Source organism: Nyctereutes procyonoides, unplaced genomic scaffold (assembly GCF_905146905.1).
Source record: "Nyctereutes procyonoides isolate TBG_1078 unplaced genomic scaffold, NYPRO_anot_genome, whole genome shotgun sequence".
Classification (NCBI taxonomy): Eukaryota; Metazoa; Chordata; class Mammalia; order Carnivora; family Canidae; genus Nyctereutes; species Nyctereutes procyonoides.
Genome location: NW_026575020.1, coordinates 23,023,571 through 23,051,567, shown reverse-complemented (window position 1 = coordinate 23,051,567; position 27,997 = coordinate 23,023,571). Strand labels below are relative to the sequence as shown.

General features: G+C 39.3%; 1 protein-coding gene across 1 annotated transcript; it reads right to left on the bottom strand.

Moving 5' to 3' along the window:
- Window positions 1-33: 33 nt before the first annotated feature.
- UTP6 (UTP6 small subunit processome component) lies at window positions 34-27,914 on the bottom strand. Its single transcript, XM_055333037.1, has 19 exons — window positions 27,665-27,914; window positions 26,149-26,233; window positions 23,326-23,367; window positions 22,991-23,083; window positions 22,256-22,303; window positions 21,750-21,813; window positions 20,001-20,119; window positions 17,256-17,333; window positions 16,190-16,271; window positions 15,415-15,496; window positions 14,400-14,584; window positions 13,172-13,251; window positions 12,737-12,814; window positions 9,630-9,809; window positions 8,181-8,261; window positions 7,610-7,719; window positions 6,278-6,344; window positions 2,285-2,357; window positions 34-1,405 (listed from the first exon to the last, which is right to left on the bottom strand). Exons 1-19 carry the CDS (start codon window positions 27,754-27,756, stop codon window positions 1,248-1,250), a joined length of 1,797 nt encoding a protein of 598 aa, XP_055189012.1. The 5' UTR covers window positions 27,757-27,914; the 3' UTR covers window positions 34-1,247.
- Between the last annotated feature and the right edge of the window lie 83 nt (window positions 27,915-27,997).

Genomic DNA, 27,997 nt, shown 5'->3' with positions numbered 1-27,997 from the left:
TCTCATACACTGCAAATTAGCAATACATGTCAATAGTCTTTAAAATAGTTATATCCTTTAATTTAGTAATTCTACCATTGAACATCAATCTCCTAAAGAAATAATGAGGGATGTGAACAAAGATTTATAAGAATCTTCAACAGCATTTATAAGAAAAAACTTAGAGGTGACAATGTCCAACCACAAGAGATTAGTAAAATAAGTCATGCTCATCTATACAACGAAATGTTAAAAATTCATTAAATGTTTTTAAGGCTATTTAATGACATAGAAAATAACATAAGTGAAACATAATATTACATAAAACTACACTGAATGCTCTTCTCAGTGACATCAATGTTAAGTTATAGGATGTAAAATTCAAACAGTTGCTTCCCCTGCTCCCAGAATGCCCTCTCTGCTCCAAGCCATCCTCCAACTTGCCTCTGAAGGCCTTCTCTGCTGCTCTAATCTACTCCCTACCCACTGCCCTCCTTTTTGTTGCTGGGCTTCCCCACTGTAGACACTTCTCTAAAAATCAGTCCCTGAGACAGAAGACACCTTTATAATGTCTTTATCTTCTTAAAGGTCAACTTTTGCCCCCAGTACCCAGAATTCTCTTCTGTACCATCAATAAGCTCTCTCAGGATGTCCAGCTCTGTTCCTCCAACCCCCACTTCCATCCCAAAAAGCTTCTCTTCTATCCTAATAATGGATACTTAATGAATGAGAAGATCTAATAGTAAAAAAAAAGTAAAAAATAGCAAAAATCCTCATAAAGGAAATAAAGTTTAACTCCAGAGCATAAGGTTATGGGATATTTTTATTTCCTTCTGCATGTTATTCTGCTCCCTCCATTATTTCCTACAACAAATGCACACCATGTATACTTTTTTAGTAAAAGGAGGACAAAAAAATGGAAATGTACTTTCTCCTCCACTTCCACTGGTCCCTAGGTCCAGATTAGAGATACTCATTCTTGACCAGGGTTAACGAAAGAAACTCAAGTTTATGATTTCCATATATTTTGGAAAACATTTAGGACTACAATAGTAAGTCCAGCCTTAACAAGTAGCCTCTGGCCACTAAATACCAATTTTCTTTTCTGGAATTAAAGACTAACGCATTAACAAAATTAAAGCACGTCTCAAAATCAGAAAGCCATCTTGTCTGCCACCTCTTAGCAAACTGCAGGTGAACTCACAATACAAAACTGGCCAGAGGGCTTACAATACTATTTCACAAAGTTAGCTGTGTTCTTCCTCTTCTCACAAATGGCCGGCTTGATGCATAGCATGTTTAGCTACAAACATCTCTGCTGACTCTCCCTGTAACATTTTCATGGCTCGCCAATAGATCTGTCCACAGTTCTCAGGTTTACCAAGGGGATGGTTCAATTCTTCTTTGATGTAATCCATCCAAAGATCTTTAAAGGGAAGCAAAAAATTGACAAGGCTTTATTACATAAACGACTTAATATTCAGTGTAAGACTTCTATGAAACTTAACTTGTTGCTGTTATTTCCCTAGAGCCCTGCGTGAAACATTACCTCTCTCACCTTTACATTAAGGCATATCAAACTTTTTTTTAAGTAGAAAACTTCACTTTAAATCATGACAGTTTATGTATTTCATAAACGAAAATACTAAATATTTTAGAGGGAGGCTTTTGCTGAGTCTCTTTCAAGGTGAAACTGAGTTTCAATGAGTTCACTATAACTTTGTTACCATGCCTAATAAAACTTGCTTGGGCTATTAAATATGCTATTTTTAATCATTTCACCAGAAGGTCTGCTAAAACCTTCTAAAAGCTATTTTTTTTTCAATCTAAGTTTAACAACTAGAAACTAGACATTGTTTTTGAGTTCATAAGTAAACATTTTATGACATACCCAGAAAGATGTTTTTACAAGTCCTATAAAAATGAATACAATGTGGCAACAGCCAATGACAACTTATGTCAATAAGCATCCCACAACCCCTTTGCTATCACTCCCACTCTTTTACTCTGACCTACATTATTAACCTTTCCCTTACAAATATCACAATTTTTTAGTGAACCAAACCAAGCAAATCATCCTCTACTCCAGAGTTAACAGAAGACCCATGAACAATTGAACTTGTGAACTTGAAATTATAAGCCAAATTATGTCTGCAAGTATTTATGCACAAAGTAATCAAGGGAGGAGGCAGGGGAAGGATGCAAGTTTTATTCTTAAAGACAGCCATGACCTAAAAAAGAGGTAAGCACTGTTCTAACCATACTGATGGGTTATAGACCACACCTGTAAACAGAACTGACTTACCAGAATCTATAGATCCGAACTCTCTCAAAGCCCTCTCATAATATTCTCTTAAGTTCGCCATCTTGCAGGATTCCTAACAAAAATAATCAGACAATCTTGCCTCAAAAGCTTAATTCATAATGTCACAAATTCCTCTCAACCACATTGTTAAGCAGCTATCACCTATCAGATATCTGAAGGGGAGAAGGTTTGGGGTTTAGGATGAACACAGCCCGGCTCTCAACTTATCCAGAGAAAAGTCAAATGCGGTAGTCACCAGAGTGAAGGCTATGTCAAACAGTGATAAAAGCATTCTGCTATGGTAACATGGAAAAAAGCCCAATTAATTCTCAGTTGGGGGAACATGGGCAGCTTCACAGGAAAATACATTTGAAAGCCCTGAGGGAAGAGTAGGATTTAAATAAATAAATGGGGAAGGTTTATTCCTTGTGGCTAAGGATTTCTTTCTTTTGTGTCTGGGTTCTGGCACTTTTTATATGAAGGCAAAGCATATGTAAATACTAATTATATAACCTTCTGCAAGTTTAAACTCTGACCTTAAAAGTTTTCTCACCCATAAAACAAGGATAATGATATCTCTTAGAACAACCATAAGGATTCAATTAAAATGCTGACTAATTATGCACCTAGCACAGTAGCAGGTACTAACTTTACAATCAATAAATGTTCATTCTTTACCTCTATTTCCATTTAAATGTATTCTCCTTTGTTTCATTTTCAAAGGAGAATAACAGCTACGATTTAAAAATACATTTGTATAGTCAAATAAACTATTTCCTCATTCTTTCTCTTAACTAAGATTGTACTATTTTATAGAAAGTGACTTTAGGCTACATGGGTGGCTCAGTAAGTTAAGTATCTGCTTCAGGCTCAAGTCATGATCCCAGGATCCTGGGATCAAACCCCATCTCCCTGTTCAGTGGGGAGCCTCTTTCTCCCTCTCCCCTTTACTCCTCTCTGCTCATGCTCTTAAAAAAAAAAAAAAAAGTCAATTTAACCCCATATCATACACATGCATGAAAAACAGAATCACACTCTGGGAAGGACTCATAACATGCACAGGACTATGCGAAGTCCTTTCTATACAGTATCCCCTTCTGGTCTTATAACCTGCACACCCCTAAATAGGTATTATTATGACCTCCTTTATGGAGAAGGATGACAAGGCTGAGAACTGCCCAACATACATACCTATTATATTATTAATCCAAAGCCTAGTTATTATTATGCTATGTTACCCCTTGTACTATAAGGACGAGAACAGATAAATGACCCACACAATGATTAAAACTATAAATATAAGAGTTCACAGGTATGTGGGTGGCTCAGTGAGTTAAGCATCTGCCTCTGGCTCAGGTCATGATCCCAAGGTCCTAGGATCGAGTCCCATGTCAGGCTCTCTGCTCAGTGGGAAATCTGCTTCTCCCTCTCCTTCTGTGTGCTCTCAAACACACTCTCTCTCACCTCTCAAATAAATACTTAAATATATATATATAGGTGTTTAACCTCACTAGTAATTTTTCAAAATTCAAGTAAAAATAACAAACACCAATCAAAACACCAAAATAAAGGAGAAAAGGCAATACTGCAGATTTAGAGAGCATGTAAGGAAATAAATATACTGATATATCTGCTGATTTATTACTATAAAGAAGTACACTTCTTTGGGAGGACCATCTTACAATATATAAAATACCATAAAAAAAAAAAAAACTTTCTCTCTAGTCCCAGAAATTTATCCCAAAAAAAGAATTCCAAAAAAGAAAAAAATACTGTATAAACTAAATGTTTATAGCATTCTTGTTTTCAGTATCAAAAATCTGGAAACAACCTACACCTAATGTACTAGTTAAGAAAACTGCAGGTTTAAGAATAACACCACAATTGTTAAAGATGATAACCATGGAAAAAACACAGGAATGTGTTCACAAATTAATGTTAAGAAAAAAAAAAAAAAGGGATCCCTGGGTGGTGCAGCAGTTTGGCGCCTGCCTTTGGCCCAGGGCGCGATCCTGGAGACCCGGGATCAAATCCCACATCAGGCTCCCAGTGCATGGAGCCTGCTTCTCCCTCTGCCTGTGTCTCTGCCTCTCTCTCTCTCTCTCTCTCTCTCTCTCGTGACTATCAGAAAGAAAGAAAGAAAGAAAGAAAGAAAGAAAGAAAGAAAGAAAGAAAGAAAGAAAGAAAGAAAGAAAGAAAAAGAAAAAGGGGGGGACACGTGGGGGGCTCAGCGATTGAGAGTCGGCCTTAGGCTCAGGGCATCATCCCGGGATCCAGAATCGAGTCCCACATTGGGCTCCCTGCAAGGCTGTGCTTCTCCCTCTGCCTATGTCCCTGTCTCTCTCTCTCTCATTAATAAATAAATAAATCTTTTAAAAAATTAAGTAAAAAAAGAGAACTTCCACATGGCGCATAAGTCAGTAATAAAACTTATGCATATACACATAAACAGAAGCTTAATAAAAATTAAAATTAATATGGTTGGCTATATTACTGTGATAGGATCACAGACCACAGACACCTTTGGATTTTCATATATTATTTTTTATATTACCTTTTTTTTTTTTTTGAGAGGGAGAGAGGGGTGGGGAGGCACAGAAGAAGAGAGAGAAAAAATCTTAAGCAGGCTCCACACCCAGCACGGAAACTCAATTTAATGACCCTGAGATCATGACCTGAGCTGAAATCAAGAGCTGGATGTTTAACAGACTGAGCCACCCAAGTGACCCCTCGTATAATAGTTTTTAAATGGAGACCTCCCAATATTTTTCCTCACTCATAAGTTCAATTAAAAATACCAGAAACTGGGACACCTGGCTGGTTCAGTGGTTGAGCATCTGCCTTTGGCTCAGGGTGTGAAATCTAGGTGGAGGGATTGAGTCCCACATCAGGCTCCCATGGGGAGCCTGCTTCTCCCTCTGCCTATGTCTCTTTTTTTTTTTTTTAATTTTTTATTTATTTATTTATTTATTTATTTATTTATTTATTTATGATAGTCACAGAGAGAGAAAGAGAGAGAGGCAGAGACATCGGCAGAGGGAGAAGCAGGCTCCATGCACCAGGAGCCCGATGTGGGATTCGATCCCGGGTCTCCAGGATCGCGCCCTGGGCCAAAGGCAGGCGCCAAACCGCTGCGCCACCCAGGGATCCCCTCTGCCTATGTCTCTACCTTTCTGAGTCTCTCATGAATAAATAAAATCTTAAAAAAAAAAAAACGAAACAGGGATGCCTGGGTGGCACAGTGGTTAAATGCCTGCCTTTGGCTCAGGTCATGATCCCAGAGTCCTGGGATCAAGTTCCACATCAAGCTCCCTGCAGGGAGCCTGCTTCTCTCTCTGCCTCTCTGTGTCTATCATGGATTAATAAAATTTAAAAAATATATATATATGTGTGTGTATGTATGTATGTGTGTGTGCATATGTATATATATATTTATCAGAAACATGGGGCACCTGTGTATTCTCAGTTGGCTAAGTTTCCAACGTCTTGGTTTGGTTTCAGCTCAGATCATGATCTCATGGATCAAGAGATCGGGCTCTATGCTTGGAAGGGAGTTTGCTTGGGGATCCTTGCCCTCTGCCCCTCCCCCAACTCATGCACACATGCTCACTCTCTCTCTAAAATAAATTAAAAAAAACAAAAACAAAAAACGACACACACCAGAAACAGTACGGAGTGCCTACTCTCTCTCTACCTCATAACCCAATTCAAAAGACAAACACAGTGCTTCAGAGACAGGGAAGCAGCACCTTGCCCAGCCTGGCAGGGAGGGTTTTTCTATATGAGGTAACATGTAAGTTTTCTATTTTCCAGACATGGGACTTTCTTTTCTTTGCTTATCATTCCTTAACCATCTCTATGAAAAAATGGTTAGATGAAGGGAACCAGAAATTCATACTATATATGAGACCTTTTTAAATGACAAAAATGCTGCCATATACGAGTAACCACTAATTCATTTTCCCAAATAAGAAATGCAGACAGAACACTTACTTGCTCTTTTTCGAACTGGATTATTTTCCTGAAAAAATCAACTGAAAATGGACGGCTTTCCTGTAAACTAAAAAGAAGAAGAAAACTGTTAACTTCCATAGAGAAAGAAAGCCTCTTACATCCCATGAATCTAAATTCCTATGCCAGCACCTCCAAAATGCATGGTTTAGTAAAGACCTGGCCACAATGCAATGCAAGGACTGGACTTGACCACCAGTAACTCTCAACGTTTTCAATGTTTGGTGTTTCAATGTTACTCTTCACCTCCACCAAACTCTTTCCTGTCCAGTTTTCTTCCTGCTCTCCTCCTCTTCCTCATTTTTACAGTTTAAAGCTCCCTTTAAAATCTTTAAAAAAAAAAATGGGATCCCTGGGTGGCTCAGCGGTTTAGTGCCTGCATTCAGCCCGGGGCATGATCCTGGAGTCCAGGAATCGAGTCCTGCATCAGGCTCCCTGCATGGAGCCTGCTTCTCCCTCTGCCTGTCTCTCTTTCCCTGTTTATCATGAATAAATAAATAAATATTTAAAATAAATAAATAAATAAAAATAAAGCTCCCTCTACGGGGCACCTGGGTGGCTCATTCAGTATCTGCCTTCAGCTCAGGTCATGATCCCAGGGTTCCAGGATGAAGCCCTGGATCAGGCTCCCAGCTCATCAGGGAATCTGCTTCTCCCTCTGCTCCTCACCCCGCTCATGCTCGTTCTCTCTCAAATAAATAAAATCTTAAAGTTCCCTCTACTACATCTCAAGGTCTTTCTGAAGGAAACCAATAATTCTACTTCTAAGAATATATTTTAAGGAATTAATTTCCAGTATGGACAAGTAATATTTGCGTAGAAATGTTCACCAAAGCAGTATTACTATGGCCAACTAAATCATGGCACATCCATAGAGCAGTGTACCATACAGCTATTTCTAGTGAATGATGTTCGTGAAGAACTGTTACTGACAGGGAAAAGGCTTGTGCAATATTCATCAACAAAAGCGGTATATAAAATGTGGTTATAGTAAAATCTCAAATATGAGAAAACAAAGTTTTTATTTTTTTATTTTTATTTTTTTAGAAAACAAAGTTTTTAAATGAAACATTAAATGCTTTTTCCTCCTGTTAATAGGATTACAATGAGTTAATAGTTATCTAGTTATCTCCCCCCACCCTTTTTAAATTTTCCACAATGGGTATGAACCATTTTTATTGTTCACAGAAAGACTTCTTTAAAAAGTCTCTTGGATTACTTCCTCAGGTACTATTTGCCATACATATAACCTGGGTATGAGGGGCTGAGTATGGAGTGGAGAAACAAATAACAGCAATCAAAGTTTGTAAGCACCTTTTAAACACAGCTCTGGCCTTTTTGTAGCCCCCACTTCGGTAAGCCCAATCCAGGTACTTATTCTTCAGAGTGACTGAGTCAGCACCTTTGACAGCTAAGAGAGCTTTCTACAAAAAAAAAAAAAAAAAAAAAAAAGCTGCATGAGGAAATTTATAAATATCAAAACAAATTTTCCCAGAACCATCCCAGGCTGCCCAATTAACAGTGCTTTAGGAACACATGCTATAAAAATAACTCTAGGGGATCCCTGGGTGGCTCAGCGGTTTAGTGCCTGCCTTTGTCCCAGGACACGATCCTGGAGTCCCGGGATCGAGTCCCACGTCGGGTTCCTGGCATGGAGCCTGCTTCTCCCTCTGCCTGTGTCTCTGCCTCTCTCTCATTCTCTCTCTCTCTCTCTCTCTCTCTCTCTATCATTCATAAATAAATAAATAAATAAATAAATAAATAAATAAATAAATAAATAAATAATCTATCTTTGAAAAAAATAAAAATAACTCTAAAAAACTAGCCAACCAGTAAACTTATTTGCTCATTCTCACCCACAAGACTCAGAACATGGGGTCTTGACCTTAAAAATGGCTTCAGTGTCTTCTTCTCTTTTGGTACCTTCACTCCACTCTGCCCAAGAAATCCACAATGGTAGACAGTCCTGATCACAGTAAAAAAGGGGAAAAAAAGTTAGAAAATGACCCAAGAAATCCACAATGGCAGACAGACTGGTCACAACGAGAAAGAAAAAAAAGCATAGAACAGCTTAACTCTCTGCTCTGAAAACTAGTCACTATAAAGACAGGCTCCTACTAAGATACTTATGTAAAATACAAACTCACTCCCAGTCCGACCTCACTATGACCAAATGCTCAGTGCCCAGAAGGAATGGCATGCCAGTGGAGATCGACTTGTGACCAAGACCCCCAAGTAGCACTCTCCTGTCAGCACCAGCTCCCTTCTATTGGAGTACTGCCTAGTTACTGACATCAGGTATCTGTGAATTAAGCAATGAATGGTTCATAGCTGGTCAGATCCCCAGTTATCCAGGTCACGACTCTGCGGTCTAGGACCCAAAACACTACCAAAGCCAGACTCAAGAATCTGATCTTCACTCTTACCCCAGAGGCACACATAAATAGAATAATTAAAAATTTTTCCCACTTTGAATACTATTTTCCTACTAATATAAAAGGAGGTCCCTGGCTGGCTCAGTCAGTGGAGCATGTGACTCTTAATCTTGGGGTTGTGAGTTTAAGCCATGTTGAGTGTAGAGATTTACTTAAAAATAAAATATTTTTTAAAAAAAAAGATTCTGGAAGGCACCTTTGTGGCTCAGTCAGTTAAGTGTCCACCTCTTGATTTTGCTCAGGTCATGAGCTCAGGTTGTGGGACCAAGTCCCCTGTCAGGCCCCGCACTCAGCACGGAGTCTGCTAGAGATTCTCTCCTCCTCCCTCTGCTCTCTAAATACACAAACATCTTTTTAAAAAAAGATTCACTGCAAAGTTTTAGGATTTAGACATACATATGAGTTTAAAACTCAGACTTAAGAGGGGCTTGGGAGGCTCAGCTAATTAAGCATCCATCTCTTGATTTCAGCTCAGGACATGATTTCAGCATCATGAGATCAAGCCCCACATTGGGCTTTGCGCTGAGGATGGAGTCGGCTTATCCCTCTCCCTCTGCTCCTCCTCCTGTTTTCTCTAATAAATAAATAAAATCTTAAAAAGAATAAAAAATATAACTCAGGCTTAAGTATAGCTTTGGAGGCAAGTGAGAACAATACTCTTAATATTTCTCACTTGAGATATCAAAACAGAATTTCATACGATTTAGTCATTTTTCAAATAATGAATTAGAACTAGGCTACTAAATGGAAGTAAATTCTTCCACTACTGACCCTTGACCCATCAGCACAGATGCACTCTGGGGCCAGCCCTCATCAGACAAGCATACTTCATATGAGCTTTGGCTCAGTCTCAAAGTTTTCCCAAACAGAATGAAATACAAAAGACCCAACTTACAGACCTGGGCTTTCAGATGCACAAAAGCTTCTTCAAAACGCATGGCTACGTCAGGGCTCTTGGAGTTAATCAGCACCTGCAGCTTCATCTGCCACATCGTTACAGAGTCTCTAAATGATGCAGTCCCAGCTACTGCCACCTCCAGAGCTTCCTTTAAGAAGTCATGATGCAGCAACAAGTCAATCTAGGTAAGACAAAAGATCACTGGAAAGTTAACTACTGAAAATTAACTACTGAAAGCTAGATCATCTATATTGGAGGGACAAAAAAAAAAATCTCATTTAAGACAGTAATTTCCCCCACTTAACCTCTGGCAATAGCTGCCAAATAGGCACAAAGTAAGCAATCTGAAATTCTCTTCCATTGCTGGCTCTTATTTCTAAAGGCTACCAAAAAATAGAGGGCCTAAATGATTTAGATTGAAAGTTAAGTTTTTAATAAAATAGTTTATTATAATAAAACCTAGGGATCCCTGGGTGGCGCAGCGGTTTGGCGCCTGCCTTTGGCCCAGGGCACGATCCTGGAGACCCGGGATTGAATCCCACGTCGGGCTCCCGGTGCATGGAACCTGCTTCTCCCTCTGCCTATGTCTCTGCCTCCCTCTCTCTCTGTGACTATCATAAATAAATTAAAAAAAAAAATTTTTTTAAGAAAAATAAAAAAATAAATAAAAATAAAACCTAGCCCACCAAAGAAAATATAAAGAGCAGACAAAACCAGTATTTGTGGGTTAATGAAACGTTTATTCATTCAAATGGAGTTGGGTGCACAATAAACTGGTACAATTTCTCTGAAATGTATTTGATGCTATGTAATGGGTCCTATCATCCAACAAGTAAATAAAGAGAAGAGAAGGAAATCTTTTTTTTTTTTAAAGTTTTTTTTTTTTTAATTTTTTTTTTTGTTTTATTTATTTATGATAGGCACACAGTGAGAGAGAGAGAGGCAGAGACATAGACAGAGGGAGAAGCAGGCTCCATACACTGGGAGCCCGACGTGGGATTCGATCCCGGGTCTCTAGGATCGCGCCCTGGGCCAAAGGCAGGCGCTAAACCGCTGCGCCACCCAGGGATCCCAAGAGAAGGAAATCTTATGTGTTCAAAATGCTTACAGCCACACCACTGTAACAAAGGGGGAAAAATAACCTAAAACCAGTTCAATTTTACAAAACTGTGAAAGAGCAAATAAATGGCAATTTGTAATCTGCTCATTCAGCAAGTATTTTTATTGCACACTACATATGCTAGATTCAAGAATGAGAAAATTGGGTATGTTCTCCACCCAAGAGCCTCTAGTCTAACAACAGACACCTGCCACGACAGAAAAAGAATCATATGCTATGTAAGAGTACAGAACAGGAGCACCCAACAGGGTCTATGGCAGTGATGAGACAGGAAACATCATTTATGCTAAGGTTTAAGACTAGGCATTAGTTAGAGAAGGCTCTCCGAAACAGCATATGTAAGAGGCTGAACTAAAGATGAGAAAGCCTAGATATAAAAGGAAATCCAAGTTCAATGTGGCTGAAGGGATAGAATGTATACTGGAGAGGTATAGGTGAAGCCAAGGCCATATTAGGAAGAATGACCAGCTTTATCCAAAGCACAGTGAGAAGCCACAGAATAATCTGATCACCAATTTTAAAAGATCATTCTGTGAAGAATATAATTTGGAAAAATGATGGATGCAGATCAGTTATGTGTTTTAAGTTTAGAGGCAGTATACTGAGCAACTCTCATTAAACGCAAAGGCACCAGAGTGATGAGGTAGTAGGCTTAGGAAGGGCAGCATTAGAGATTGGGGCAGCAGAGGATGTCTGAATAGCCAGAATGGTGAATGACCAAATAGTAATGACAGGCAGAGGACAGGCTGCCAATGTAACATTCAAAGCAAAGTCCACCTAAATTTATAGGGTGTGACTGTCTTGCCAATATTCAATTGCTCAAACCGAAGCAGCTGAACTCATCCACCCCTGGGATTTTTCCCAAATAGTTGCCATAATGGGAAAATGGTACCTCAGCTGTGGTATAAAATAAAGCAGACTAGTATACAATATATGCCTTACCTAGCTACACGTAAAAAGTTTTTTTTAAAGATTTTATTTATTTATTCATGATAGACATAGAGAGAGAGAGAGGCAGAGAAACAGGCAGAGGGAGAAGCAGGCTCCATGCAGGGAACCCGATGTGGGACTCGATCCTGGGTCTCTAGGATCAGGCCCTGGGCTGAAGGTGGTGCTAAACCGCTGAGCCACCAGGGCTGCCCAGTATTTTTTAAATGCTAACAAACATTTTCGTACATGTCAACAACTTGGTGAGCTGTCAAAAACAAGGATCACTAACACTATTTTAAAATCAAGTAAACAGGCAGCCCGGGTGGCTCAGCGGTTTAGCACCACCTTCAGTCCAGGGCGTGATTCTGGAGACCTGGGATTGAGTCCCACATCAGGCTCCCAGCATGGAGCCTGCTTCTCCCTCTGCCTGTGTCTCCACCGATTCATCGATCTCTCTCTGTCTCTCATGAATAAATAAATAAAATCTTTAAAAAAATAATTTAAAAATTTAAAAATAAAAAACAAAACAAAATCAAGTTAACAAACTCAGAAAGGTTAAGTGGCTTGCCCAAGTTGCCTAGCTATTAAGTGACAAAACTCAATCTAGACTACATATTCCCTCCGCACATTAACCTGGTCTCCATAATAATCCTTACCCACTCAAGAGTTAGAATGAGTTAACAAGCTTTTTACTAGAATGTTCTGAAACACAGAAACACATCTAAATTGTCTTTGTTACCATACCAATGGTTACTCTGGGCTACGCATATATTAGGAAAAGGATGTCGAGGAAAAGATGGATGAGTAGACATACAAAATAAACCCAACCTCTGACTCCTTGTTCTGAATGTTTTCCACTGTATGACATTCCTTCCTTTGCTGGTACAGATAACATTTTTGGCATACATCAAATACTGAGAAACAAACATAATGCCTATATATCTTCCCTACCAAACTTCCAAATGGGCTTAGTCATATAACTAGATATTAAAACACTTGACATCAGCACAAACCAACTAGAATTAAGTACATATTTTTGGCAGTGACTGTTTCCTTACCCACTGCTTGTACTGGAATTCTGGTAGAAGTCGGAGCTCATGTGCCTTCCTGAATGCCATCATGGTTCTTTCCAGTCTCTGAAATCAGAAAAATCTGTCAGTTTGTTACAAACATCCAAGTAGGGTATAGGAACAAGTGCAGTTTTGCATATTTCTGAAAACAGAGAAGGAACTTGAGGTGGTTTCACTCATGATCAGACCAGCCAAATAGTGCACCAAGTACAGCCAAATAAGAGAGAGCCTCCTGACCAGGTGGCCCAAATAAGGATGTAGCAGATTCAGACCTTCAGAATGACAGGTCACCCGTAAGGAGAAAGAGCTCAGGTTAAGCATGAAGTCCTTGGAAGCTGTCCTAGGCCCCAAAGGAGCCATGTGTATGCCCTTCTTCCAGAAAACAGTCACTTTCTAGTCAGCCACGATAACCACGTAACTTACTTTCTCTCTGAGGAACTGACTGCTTGTCTTCTTAGTGAACCTTTCCAAGCAGAAGTTGATATAACACTTCCACATGGCCTCTGGAAAAGTCACAGAGATAACACTGATCAGGTCACCAGTCTCTCTGTTTAACAGTCACCTACATCTTTTCTTTGAAGGGAAAATTCTTCTAAAAAAAGAGTTTAAACTAGTCTTTAAAATTAAAGAATCTTTCTGATTTCAGAAACTGGAAAGAATCATGATGGCATTCAGGAAGGCACATGAACTCCGACTTCTACCAGAATTCCAGTACAAACTGGAATGTAAGGACACATTCACTGCCAAAAATATGTACTTAATTCTAGTTGGTTTGGTGAAAAAAACTATAGTTATTCCGATTATAGCCAAGCATCTCAAATACTGGGGGGGAGAACAACTGAGTGACCACTTAACTATAAAAAAGTAAAAACCTCATCCATGTTATAGATACCCTCTATCTTAATAAGCCAATATTACAAAATCCAAAAGTAAATCTGTGTCAAAAGATAATTAAGGAATGACAGACCATCTTCTGAATTACCATTTCCTAAGTATCATCTCCCCCAAATACATGAACATAAATATCACTACTATCAAGGAAGGTCTTAAAAAACTTTTTTGGGCAGCCCAGGTGGCTCAGCGGTTTAGCGCCGCCTTTGGCCTAGGGCGTGATCCTGGAGACCCAGGATCAAGTCCCATGCCGGGCTCCCTGCAAAGAGCCTGCTTCTCCCTCTGCCTGTGTCTCTGCCTGCCTCTCTCTCTCTCTCTTTCTCTCTCTCTGTGTCTCTCATAAATAAATGAATAAATCTTAAAAAAAAAAAAAAAACTCTTTTATCTTTCACCACCAAAGAACAAGTTAGAATGTCAAGCATGGGGCAGCCAGGGTGGCTCAGCAGTTTAGCGCCGCCTTCAGTCCAGTCGTGATCCTGGAGACCCAGGATCAAGTCCCATGTCAGGCTTCCTGCATGAAGCCTGCTTCTCCCTCTCTCTGCCTGTGTCTCTGTCTCTCTCTCTTTCTCTGTGTTTCTCATGAATAAACAAATAAAATCTAAAAAAAAAAAAAGAAAAGAAAAAAAAAGAATTTCAGGCATGCTGTATATTACTACAGAGAAATTCCTGAAAATTGATTTTGGTAATGGGAACAAAAACTTCAGTTCATGTTTCTGGATACTACCACCCCTACACCACACCGAGGTTTGGTGAAGGTCACCTGTAGGGAGAGTCTTTACTGCCTCTTCATATACAGCACAGCACCTCTCCTCCTTCCGGCCCAGCTCCACTGCTCTGGCTTGTTTTGTTGCAGGCTGCTCTCCTGCTGGCTGCGACTCTAGCTCCAATTCTCGCCGTGCTACATAATCCCAAGTGAGAGGATCATCTGTGTGCAGAGCCTGAAGGCTGAAAAGTAATTTACTGGCATTAGCCCTATGACACGAGACTAACTCAGAATATCAAACAGAGACAGTTCCCTACGTCCTAAAAATGTACCCAGGACACCCTTTTAATAATTCTATTAACATGAGATAATTCCTCGATAGGGTCTCCAGATATCTTCACACTCACTGCACAAATTCTGTCAATCGATTAAAGTTGTTACACATTTATTAGGTTTCAGAATGTTTCAGATATCATTCTCAAATGTTAGCTTTCAAGTTAGCTCTCAAAGTCAAATCAACAGGTATGTGTGACAAGACAAATTCTCTTTGAGCCCTGGAGAACCTTATTATATCCAGGCTCTTGATTTTCTATAACAGAGGCAAAGGAAAAGCACAACCACATCCTCAACCAAAGCCCTGAAAAATCCAAAGAGCAAACTGATCCAAGTTTTATTTTATCTCCTGTGAAAGTAAGGGGTGCTACCTAAAAATGAAGTACCCACAAGGCAGGCTGCAGATAATGCTCAAACCATATGCCCAAAAATTAAAGAATAAAATTACCTGCAGCAATCAATTGTAAACATTCATGAGGACCATTCTCATTTTATGGACAAAAGTCATAACAGTAAAGCAGGAATATACATTTTGATATAGCTCCAAGATATGTTATTGAATAAAGGCAAATTATTTCCAAAAGGAAGCCCATAAATGAATCAACTTCTCCAGAAATCAAAACTCTGCTTTCTTCCAAGGATTTAGTGTATTATCTTCTTTCCCCCTTTCTAAACACACAAACTCAAATTTTTACAAGACCAGAAACAGACATATTCACCTTTCCATGACTTTACTTACTCATCATAAATTTCTCTTTGCAGATCTGTGGCAAAGTCGAATAGCTGTGCAATCGAAAGGAGTGACACATGAAATTCTGCACCTAAAATTTAAAAAGTGGAGGAGAAGGCTAAGACTCTCAAGTATCACTTTACTCTAAAGTATCACTTTCTTCTACAAGAAAGTACTACTTTCCTGATGTGCTGGAATTCTTTTTTTTTTTTTTTTAATTGAGAAATAGGACAAAACAAAAACAAATTACCTACTGCACAAGCAAAACCATTATGGATATTCTGGAGTATTCATAAGTACTTCCTTTCTTCTAAACTTCTTACTGGTATAAAGAAACGTTCTACATCATCTGTTTCTCTTCAACTCCTCACGTGAATAAAGTACTCAGTAAACTTACTGAAATGTCCAACTATATCCTGAGGGGCAATCAACTTTTTCTTAAAAAAACAGGACAACAGACACCTGGTTGCCACAGCAGTTGAGCGCCTACCTTCAGCCCAGGGCATGATCCTAGATTCCTGGGATCGAGTCCCACATCGGGCTCCCTGCATGGAGCCTGCTTCTCTCTCTGCCTGTGTCTCTGCCCCCCTCTCTCTCTCTCATGAATAAATAAATAAAATCTTTAAAAAAAAAAAAAAAGAAACAGGACACTATTTCTACAGAATTTTATGCACATTCTAACAGAACTTCTAATATGAATTTTTTAAATTAGCTAAAAGTCTTTCTTTTTACAAACAGAATGTTTCACTCCTCCATCATATATACATTTTCAAAACACACATACCTTTAATTATGCTTACAGAATTCTTGTAGATGATCCTTGCCAACTCGCCACTAAGAATTTCTTCAGGATAATCAAGATTTCCCTGAAATATATTAAACATAACTTAATAGTGCCATTAAGTAAAAAAAGTACTAGGATGAAAATTAACAGTCCTAGGCTACCTGTGCCATATGACCTCTGGCAAATCATGTCTCTCACTGGGCCAGTTCCCTCACTTGTAAAATGTGCAGCTTGAACCAGACCACTGATCTTCCAATTGTGTTCTCTCAGGCTCCTAAAGTGATAGCAAGATCACATGGCTTAAGGCCTGACTCTCTACTTAACCTGAACAGGTCAGGTTTTACATGCCTGTTTACCCTTTTGTGTCAACTTTTATTTGAATAAAAAAATTTGCAGCTGGAAACCACAATAACAGATAGCAAAGTTCCTTTTTCAGCTCTAACATTCTAAAACTTCTTTAAAATTATTGTCACAGGGCAGCCCTGGTGGTGCAGCGGTTTAGTGCCACCTGCAACCCAGGGTGTGATCCTGGTGACCCGGGATCGAGTCCCACGTCAGGCTCCCTGCATGGAGCCTGCTTCTCCCTCTGCCTGTGTCTCTCTGTCTTTCTTTCTCTCTCTCTCTCTGTCTCTCATGAATAAATAAATAAATAATATTTAAAAAAATTATTGTCACAAAAAATTAAAAAATAAAATTACTGTCACAAAAAAAATTGTATAAAATGAAAAAGAAAGAAGGCTAGGAACCACACATTACACAACCCTCCTCAAGCTCCTTCAACTGTCATTTAATGAAACCATAAAGTATTGAAGAAAATCATTTACCATTCCATCAGCAATAAATAATTTTAAGGACTATTTCAATTAATCCAAATGTCTATTTTTAAAGCACAAAATTCCATTTTTATTACTAAGACCTTTCATTAAATCAACTCTAGACTCATCTTAAAGTTTCAAAATAGAACACTAAATTGGAACAAAAATACATTCCAAAAATTTTCTCTTACTCCTAAGCAGGCTTAAAACACTATAAATTATTAACATGTGACAACACATTCAGATCTTACCACATCCATTTTGGCTTTTTCAAATTCTTGTTTTTCTTTCCTCAGTTTCTCAGCATGCATCAACTCCATCCTAAAGTACTACACAAGGGAAATAATAAACTGAAAATCTTTGAAAATAATTTAATTAGAAATACAGAAGATGCCACTTTTCACACATAAGTATCAGATCTGGGAAATTATGGGAGTAGTGTGAATGTTTTATTTTGTTATGAAACTAGCTGACAAGGAAGGAGATCTTTGTGGGTAGTAGAACAGCTCTGTATTTTGATTCTGGTAGTGGTAACATAAATCTACACATGTAAAAAAAATGACATAGGACCATATGCACGTTATATTGATATCAATTTCCCGATTTTCATATATTATAATTTTATAAAATGTAACCATCAGGAGAAATTGACTAGTGGTATGCAGGACTTCACTATACTATCTTAGTAATTTCCTGTGAATCTGTAATTATTTCAAAGTAAAAAGCAATGGCAAATATATACTATGAAGTTTTGTGAAGAAAAACTAATGCAGGGATCCCTGGGTGGCGCAGCGGTTTGGCGCCTGCCTTTGGCTCAGGGCGCGATCCTGGAGACCTGGGATCGAGTCCCATATCGGGTTCCCGGTGCATGGAGCCTGCTTCTCCCTCTGCCTATGTCTCTGCCTCTCTCTGTCTCTCTCTCTCTCTCTCTCTCTGTGACTATCATAAATAAATAAGTTAAAAAAAATTAAAAAAAAAAAAAAAAAGAAAAACTAATGCATAACATGTAAACTTGGACTTCACAGAGTTTTTAATACTTTGAATTTACGTTACAAGACATATGAAAATCACAAGTTCTTAAAGTGTTTATGTCCTGGGGCACCTGGGTGGCTCAGTCGGTTGGACATCTGACTCTTGGTTTCAACTTACATCACAGAAAGAAACTTTGCTCAGGTCATGATCTCAGGGTCAAGAGATCAAGGCCCAATTCTGGCTCTGCACTTAGCACAGAGCCTGCCTGAGATTCTCTCCCTCTCCCTCTCCCCCTCCTCCCTCTCACATGTATGCACATATGCTCTCTCTAAAATAAATCTTTTCTTTTTAAAGATTTTATTTATTTATTTGACAGAGAGAGAGGGAGAGAGCAAGAGCAGGGGGGAACAATAGGCAGAGGGAGAAGGAGAACCAGCCTCCCTGCTGAGCAGGAAGCCTGATATGGGGCTCAATCCCAAGACCCTGAGATCATGACCCAAGTTAAAGGCAGACTCTTAACTAACTGAGCCACCCAGGCACCCTTAAAGTAAATAAAATCTTAAAAAAAAAAAAAAATTCTCTCTCTCTCTCCCTCTGCCCCTCCCTTGACTCCCTCTTTTTATTTATTTTTTTTAAGATTTCATTCATGTATTCATGACAGACACACAAAAACAGGCAGAGACACAGACAGGGGGAAAAGCAGGCTACCTGTGGGGAGCCTAATGTGGGACTCGATCCCAGGACCCCAGGATCATGACCCGAGCCAAAGGCAGACACTTAACCACCAAGCCATCCAGGCGCCCCCTGACTCCCTCTCTTCAAAAAACAAAATGCAGTACAAGACCAAAAGTCATTGCAGTTGGGACAGTTAGAAAACGTACGAGCATAAAGACTTTTATCTTTTTCCTCGTATCAGATGAGGCTTAATTTTCAATTTATGACAAAACAGTAGTTTCTCTCTTATCCTATTACCTCAGAAAAGGGTAGCTTCTCATAATACAGCATTTCTAGCACTTGTTTTTTTTTTTTTTTTTTTTTTTTTATTTATGATAGTCACAGAGAGAGAGAGAGAGAGGGGCAGAGACACAGGCAGAGGGAGAAGCAGGCTCCATGCACCGGGAGCCCGACGTGGGACTCGATCCCGGGTCTCCAGGATCGCGCCCCGGGCCAAAGGCAGGCGCCAAACCGCTGCGCCACCCAGGGATCCCTGTTTTTTTCTTAATTGAAAGTCTGGTCATCACTGTTCTAGGGCCTCACTCCAAAAAAGATTGTCCAGCAAGAGGAAAAGGAATTATCTATCTCAAAAAAAAAAAAAAAGAAAAAAAAAAAAAGACAATAAAAATGAGAAGCAGACAAAAAAAAAAAAGAGAGAAGCCAAAAGAAGCAGAAAGAAAAAGAGAGAGAAAGGGAGGAAGGAAGGGAGGGAGGAAGGAAGGAAGGAAGGAAAGAAGAAAGAAGATGGGTAGGAGCAAGAAGAAAAAGGACAAAAGTATAAAGATGGCTGGCCCCACAACTGAAAAAGGTAGGTCCTGTTCCCTATCCCTCCCAATCATAACGGGCAGGTCAGAGTTCCCATCTCTCACCAAGAAAATGGAAGATGCACATGGTCAACACCTATACTGGCCAAGAAATATCTTCATTACCTTCTATCTACAGCAGCAATCCCTACTTATCCCTAGCCCCCATAAATCAAAGTATTTTTTTTTAAATCAAAGTATTTTTTAACTTAATAAAGAATGTATGTCCAGAGGCACCTGGGTGGCTCAGTCCATTGGGGGTCTGCCTTCAGCTCAGTCATGATCCCAGAGTCCTGGGATCAAGCCCTACATCGGACTCCCTGCTCAGTGAGGAGTCTGCTTCTCCCTCTTACCTCTCTCTGCCTGCTACTCCCCCTGCTTGTGTGTGCACACACTCACACTCTGCCAGGGAAATAAATAAAAATTTTTAAAAAAGAAAAAGAATGTATGTCCATGAAAGACCGAAACTGAGACATCACCCTCTCATCTTATAGATACACAACTCACTTCTTGATAAAGTTTCGGGCACTCTGGATGGAATCGCAGAGCTCGAAGAAATAGCTGTCTTGCACTTTCTGAAGACAAGCGATCTTCCATTTCCCATTTGGCTGCCATAATCCACAAAGCTATAAATGAAAAATATCAGACTTCATTTCAGTAACTCAACTGAGTCAGACCAAAAAGATCAATGTTTCAATTTTAATACTCAAAGAAGTTTTTTTTAATCTTACAAAAAAGGGGGGGGATGTAGAGAGGGAGTTTCTAATGGTTATCTGTTAAGTGTTATTGCTTTATTTACAGTATTCTGAAGCAAAGACATAAATGGTAACATCTGTGGGTACTTATGTGCCTCATCCAATCTGAGGTCAACGTCATTATACGTCATACAAATTTTAAAAGTGTTAAAATGCTGGAAAAAAATTACTCATTTTAGAATCGATGAAATAAAAATATTTTGTTCTTTTGTTTTATTTTTTTTTAATTTTTTTTTGTTTGTTTTATTTATTTATGATAGGCACACAGTGAGAGAGAGAGAGGCAGAGACACAGGCAGAGGGAGAAGCAGGCTCCATACACCGGGAGCCCGACGTGGGATTCGATCCCGGGTCTCCAGGATCGCGCCCTGGGCCAAAGGCAGGCGCCAAACCGCTGCGCCACCCAGGGATCCCTGTTCTTTTGTTTTAAATAACTCATGATTTTTTCTGAATGGCTCAATTTTAAAAATGTAAAGATAAATTTTTTTTTACCACACCTGTTGGGAATAAAGGCTTTAGAAACAAAAATTTTGTCTTTCTATATAGGAAATCAACCCCACTAAATAAACTTAATAAAAGTCAGCTATGTCACCAGACAAGATTGCTTTTGGTAAAAACAACTCATTGTTGGTAACCACATCTGGACTAGAAGGATTGTGAATGGGAGAGAGCCATTGCTCTGGACTTTTTGAGCATGTGACTCAACCTGAGCACAGTCAACAGAGCATGCAACTCTTGATCTCTAGGTCATGAGTTCAAGCCCCACACTACACATAGAGCTTACTTTATTTTTTTTTTAATTTTTTTATTTTTTTCTTTTAAGTAGGTTCCACACCCAATATGGAACTCAATGCAAGGCTTCTATCTACAAACTCATGACCCTGAGATCAAGACCTGAACTGGAAAAAAAAAAAAAAAGACCTGAACTGGGAAGAAGCAAAAACTTAACTGAGCCATTCAGGCACCCTGGGTATAGGGCTTCCTTTAAAAAAATAAAAATAAAAAAATAAAAAAATAAAAATAAAAATAAAATAAAATATACTTTCAAAAAACTATAAATAAAATACTTTTATAAACAAAAAGAAACTTAGTCCTTCTCACCCACAAATACAGTATCTGACGTATTAAGTGGTATACAATATGCACAGATGAACTAAGAGGCAGCTATTCGGAAACCCAAAGTGCTAAGGCCAAGTACCCATGCTGAGTTATCATAATTTCTTTTAGGGCAGCCCCAGTGGCTTAGCGGTTTAGCGCCACCTTCAGCCCAGGGCGTGATCCTGGAGACCCAGGATCGAGTCATACATCAGGCTTCCCTACATGGAGCCTGCTTCTCCCTCTGCCTGTGTCTCTACCTCACTCTCCTTCTGTATCTCTCATGAATAAATAAATAAAAATTTTAAATAATAATTTATTTTAGGTTTATTAAGCAAAATAAATTCCAAAATAGCTTGAGTCTACATAAAAAGTAGAAGAAAAAAATGACAAGGATCTCATCATACCTGGTTTGTTTGAATGAATAGCCAACATGGCAGAAAATACCTTGCTAAGTTGAGGTTTGGTAGCCTGTAAAAGAGAAAAAGTAATTCTACTTCCTATTCGGTGAAATCATTGTTACTAATCTCTAAGTAATCTGGTACTGTTTCTTACCAATTTAAAATCTAATGGGGCAAAAACCTGCCATTGCAAGGACATATAAAAAATAGACACATCCATAGTTTTCTTCTACCTAAACCACTACATGTAAACATTCTAAATATCTAAAAATTTTCAATTTTACTAAACAAATACATAAAGATCATTTTCTGGCTTAGAAGCCATTTATATAGTCATTCAGATAAACACAAATGTTACACTTAAGTTCAACTTTCTTTAGGTTCTTTTCCCATTTGCTAATCCCACACCTTTGGAGAAAACATGGAGTTCAGTAACCCAAGTATGGGGCTTAAAAGGCAAAAATAACTGAAAGACGGAATAAGAAAGCAAAAGACAGCTGCCCAATACTCACCCATTTCTTACAAAAGACTACATAGGATAGCCAAAGTTGAACATCATCCTGCAAGAAAAGCAATGTGATAAGCTGCCTGAATTTTAACTTTTTATATAATACAACTTTGCACTTATTTTAGAAACGGAAGATTTCAGAAAGACCAATGTGGTAACACATTGCTCAGACTACTAGGCTTTTCCTCACTGAGGCCTTAGATCTCTTAAACGTGGTAACTCCATCTGGCCACCACTCCCTATCTACCGTGCTCCAAGATAAAATTTGTTGTCTACCCAATGTGTTCAATGCAGTTCTTAAATGGTCTCAATCAGGGGTAGCAACCCAAAATTTGTCATTCCCAAGATCCAAAGTACTCCCCATTTACTATATCCCAGTCCCAGAGCCCAACATGAAGAATATCAAGTAAGTGAGGTGCTGTACCTAATCTAACTACTCAGCTTCCACTTCTAAGTCTTTGGTATACTTCACTCAGAGATTTATCCAAACATATCCCAAATTTCTAATCCTTAATTATGTATCAAACTGAGCATTTTCAGTACTATCCTCAAAGAAGAACTAGAAGGTAATGAGATCAATTTTATTAATGCTTTGATCAGTGGTTTCAAATAATGATATCATAATTAGGTTAAATTTTGACACATCCAAGAATAAACAATACATCTGAATATTGATATCATAGTATATACAATACATATTTTCACCTTTCTTATAATTAAAGATGTTCTGATCACTTACTTTCCATTTTGCTGAAGCTCGTCGGAAGACACCTTGTACCCGGTGTACAATAGAATTCTCAATCTCATCCTTCTTAAATGAATACCCAATGCGCTAAAAAGGGACATAAAAAAGCCTCAATTTAATCACATTTATCCACAGCAACATTCCTACTTAGAGTGTAAACAGTAAGGAAAAAGGTAAGGAAAACAAATATTCACAAATATCTCAAATATCCATTATGAGCACATCAACACACAATTTATCAATGCCAACTGCTTCTCAAACCCAAGTTCTAATTAAAGAGCCACACTATATAGTTCTAAATTCTTCCAACTTCCAGAATATCTACTTACAGTTCTTCTTCTCTGAATCAACTCCAAAAGATTAATTTCATACTATGGAAGAAAAACATACAAAAAAAAAAAACCAATAAAATTTATAACCTTTTAAATACAGGAAATATATTTAGTTAAAATCATAAAGCAATTAAGAATCAAGAATATCAAACAAGAGATGCTTGGCTGCCTCAGTAGTTGAGTGTCTGCTTTTGGTTCAGGTCATGATCCCGTGTCCGGGAATCAAGTCCCACATCTGGTTCCCTGCGAGCAGGAGCCTGCTTCTCTCTGCCTGTGTCTCTGCATCTCTCTGTCTCTTATGAATGGATAAATAAATCTTAAAAACAAAAAAATTCTCTCTCCCTCTCCCCCTACACTCCACCTTCTGCTAGTGCTCTCCCTCTCTAAAAATAAGTAAATAAATAAAACAAGATTGGTGCAGCTAGCTGGCTCAGTTGGTAGAGCATGCAATTCTTGATCTCCAGATCATGAGTTTAAGTCCCACTTTGGGCAAAGAGAAGGAAAGAAGGAAAGAAGGAAGGAAGGAAGGAAGGAAGGAAGGAAGGAAGGAAGGAAAAAGAAAAAGAGAAAAAAAAAGAAGAAAAGAAAAGAAAAAGATATAAAGTAAGATAATTTGCTATCACCCATAATTTGTAGTAAATGTCTTAGCAGTCACTGAAAACTCACCCTACATCTGCATAACTCACAAATCCATACATTAGCAAGGTTATAAACATCTTAGATACAAAGAAAGCATGTTACCAAAATCATAACACTTAGAAGATTTGGGGTGCCAGGCTGGTTCAGTCAGAAGAGCACAGGACTCTTGATCTCGAAGTCATGAGTTCCAGCCCCAGGCTGGGTGTATGGATTATTTAAATAAATAAACTTAAACAAAAGAAAAGGAGAGGGGCATCTAGGTAGCACAGCCGGCTAAGCATCGCCTCTTGGTTTCAGCTCAGGTCACGATACCAGGGTTGTGGGATCAAGCCCCACGTCAGCCTCTGCAGTGGGCTTGGGACTCCCTACCTCTCCTTCTGCCCCTCCACACCACTCCTGTGCTCTCTCTCTCAATCTCTTTCAAATAACTAACTAAATCTTTAAAAATAAAGAAAGAAAATCAGTCCTTAAAATGTAGTCTCAGGGTCCCTGGCTAGCTCAGTCAGTTAAGCGTCCAACACTTGATTTCAGCTTAGGTCATGATCTGAGTCATGAGATTGAACCCCATGTTGGACGGGCAGTCCGGGTGGCTCAGCAGTTTTGTGCCACCTTCAGCCCAGGACGTGATCCTGGAGACCCGGATGGAGTCCCACATCAGGCTCCCTGCATGGAGCCTGCTTCTCCCTCTGCCTGTGTCTCTGCCTCTCTCTCTCTGTGTCTCTCATGAATAAATAAATAAAATCTTTAAAATAAATAAATAAATAAACCCCATGTTGGGCTCCACATTCAGTGGGGAGTCTGCTTGAGATTCTCTCCCTCTCCTGCTGCCCCTCCACATGATTGTGCTCTCTCTCAAATAAACAAATAAATCTTTAAAAAAAAAAAAAAAGTAGTCTCAAGCCTAACACAAAGCTCCAGACATGGTCTATTAAGTGCAAAACACTATTTTTCAAACTAACTAACGTCTGCTCAATGCCTACTGTTTGCAATGTCCTCAGCTACCTTGTCCAACACGCTTTAGTATAGTCAGTTAAATTATTTTTCCCTTTTTTCCTTTTTAAAATGTATTACTAAAGTACAGTTGACATACAGATTATATTTTATGATGTAATATGCTCTTGGCTAAGTTTGAGTTAGTGATCTTCTATGAGCTCTCAAATCTTCCAAATACAAGATTAAATCTGTAGCCAGGTCTCACTTGTTCACCTATTGTGTTTTTAAATCTAAGGTCAGAACAGACCTTCAGTCTTATAACATTCCTACTTAATATCAGGTTCTGAAGCTAGATTTTGTTATCCAACATATTAGCTATTCTCTTCCATTTGAAAATTGGTCCAGCATGTATACTTTATATTCACTCAAATCTTCCATCCACTTATAGTACTGAAGAATTTGCAGCATACCGCTTTCCAAGACAGCAGACTTATACACATAAATATTAACTTTCCAATCACCTATTGTCATCAAACCCATTTTCCTTTCTTTTTTTCCCACAACAAAGAGGCTGTCAATTATCTTGCTGAAATGCCGATACACAATTTCTATGGCAGTACCTGATTTACTAACACTATAGAAGAAAAAAAAATTTCAGTTTGCCAAGTACTGAAGCCTTAGTGGAACAATGTTATTCTTAAATCTCCTCTATTCCTGTTCAAAAATTACCATTTAATCATCAATTCTAGAATTTTGTAGAACACTGAATCAAGCTCACCATTCTAGAACTGATTTAAAATTTGTGAAGGGGGCAGCCCCGGTGGCCCCGCATTTTAGCGCCACCTTCAGCCCAGGGCATGATCCTGGAGACCCAGGATCGAGTCCCATGTCAGGCTCCCTGCATGGAGCCTGCTTCTCCCTCTGCCTGTGTCTCTCCCTCTTTCTCTGTGTCTCTCATGAATAAATAAATAAAATATTTTTAATGAAATAAAATAAAATAAAAATAAAATCTGTGAAGGGATTAGGGGCGCCTGAGTGGCTCAGTTGGTTAAGCATCTATCTGCCTTCGGCTCAGGTCATGGTCCCAGAGTCCTGGGATCAAGCCCCGCGTTGGGATCCCTGCTCGGTGGGGAGCCTACTTCTCCCTCTCCCCCGGCCTCTCCCCATTGCTTTCCCCCCGTCTCAAATCAATAAAATCTTTAAAAAATAAAACTTATGAAGGGATTAAAAAGGAACTTATTTGCTTACTTGAACATAATTGATAAAGTCTTCCTTAAAAAGAGCTCTTCGCTGTATTCTGTATTCCAGATCCGAAGCCTTCTTGATGATAGCCCTGAGGAGAAAGCCATTTAACAAGGCTTGAAAAAGAGTACTTGAAAAGAGCATAAGTTAAATAACTTTGGGGCTTTTTAAGTTTATTTTCAATATATTTAAAACACATTTTCCAAAACCTGAAATTCTCAAATAATTATCCTTTGTAAACAAGTATTGTCTTACGTGATTACTTCTGTGTGCTTGGGGGCATCAGGATGTATTTTAAAACTTTTATGAAAATCATCTTAATCGATTGCCAGGACCACTGACATTCCCACCAATAAAGTAAATAATGCTAAGTACATTATTTATACAGGATACTAATATTTATTTTCCCCCAAATTCAGATCACTTAAGTTTTAATAATAATCAAGTATCTTTCCTAAATTCCTCTTACTTCTGAGTTTTCAACGTGCGGTCTAAAAAACCTAGATTGTCTGTACTGTTTCTACCTAGGAAGGTTCATTAATACTACAAAGAACTCACAGGAAAGGATTCATTGTATTTAGCTAGAGAGAACATGTGTATATTAGGAGAATTTAATGCAAGATGTGCAAGGCCAATAAGGGTCTCTAGTTAACAGTAGTGACATGTATTGAATACTCATTAAGAGTCCACATTGCTATGTTCCGTTTCACTAACAAATGTTTAAGGCTCCCACAGCCACATTACTACATTCACAGCCATTGTAAAATGCAGAAACAATCACAGAAAACCATTAAACAAATATTAAATTTAATTCCAACAAATTACTGAATGCCAACTACATGCCAGACATTGTTGGCCGAGCCCTGGCGTAGAACACGAGATTAAACGGTCCCCATCTCCAAGTCTTATTAGAAAGATTTATCTATGGGACGCCCGAGTGGCTCGGTGGTTAGGTCCCCTTGGCTCAGGTCGTGATCGCGGGGTCTGGGATGGATTCTCCCGGCGGGGTGCCCTCAGGGAGCCTGCTTTTCCTTCTGCCTAGGTCTCTGCCTCTCTCTGTGTGTCAATAAATAAATAAAATCTAAAAAAACAAAATTTTTTTAAAGACTGATTTATCTACTCATCCTGGGCTCCGCACAGCACTCCATAGCTTTAGGGCAGGCAGTACACTCTAGTACAACTTACAGTATGCCGCACTGTACGCAAAATGTTTAATTTGTCTCCCCCAACACACGCAAGGTAGGTAGGTCCTGATGGGTAGGTGGGTATCCTGGTTTTACCACCTTTAGAGCCCCAAGAACTGGCTCCATGAAGAGCTCCCGGACGTTTGGTGGGTGAATGGATAGACCACCTTTCAACAGGCGAGAAATTCTGGGCATCAACAAAATCTGAAAATGGGCTCCTGCCAGATTAGGAAAAATAAGCCCAATTAAGAGCCCCCGCATCCCTGCCCCCCGCCACAGGCTCCTTCCTCTCTCCCCTCAGCCGCCCCAGCCCCTCCACTTCCCCAGCTCTCTCTCACTTAATCTCCGCATGACTGAACAGTCCAATGCGCTCCAGCTGTTCCAATTCGGGGAGTCGATCTTCTATGCGTTCCTGAATTATCTCAGCCATGAGGTCACAACCCCGCAACCCACCGAGAGCCTCTCAACTGCCGACACGCGCAGAGAGCGCCCACTTTCGACTCGGGAGACCCAGCCCAGCGCTCGCACGTGCCGACGTAACGTGCGCCCTAGGTCCCGCCTTTTCCGCTTCCGCCGCCTCCGCTGTCGGACAGAGCCCTATAGCCCTTGCGGCGGCTGTCACCTCTCTGTGGCCGATTGTGGGGTTGCCGCGAGGGCCCCTCTGGAGCAGG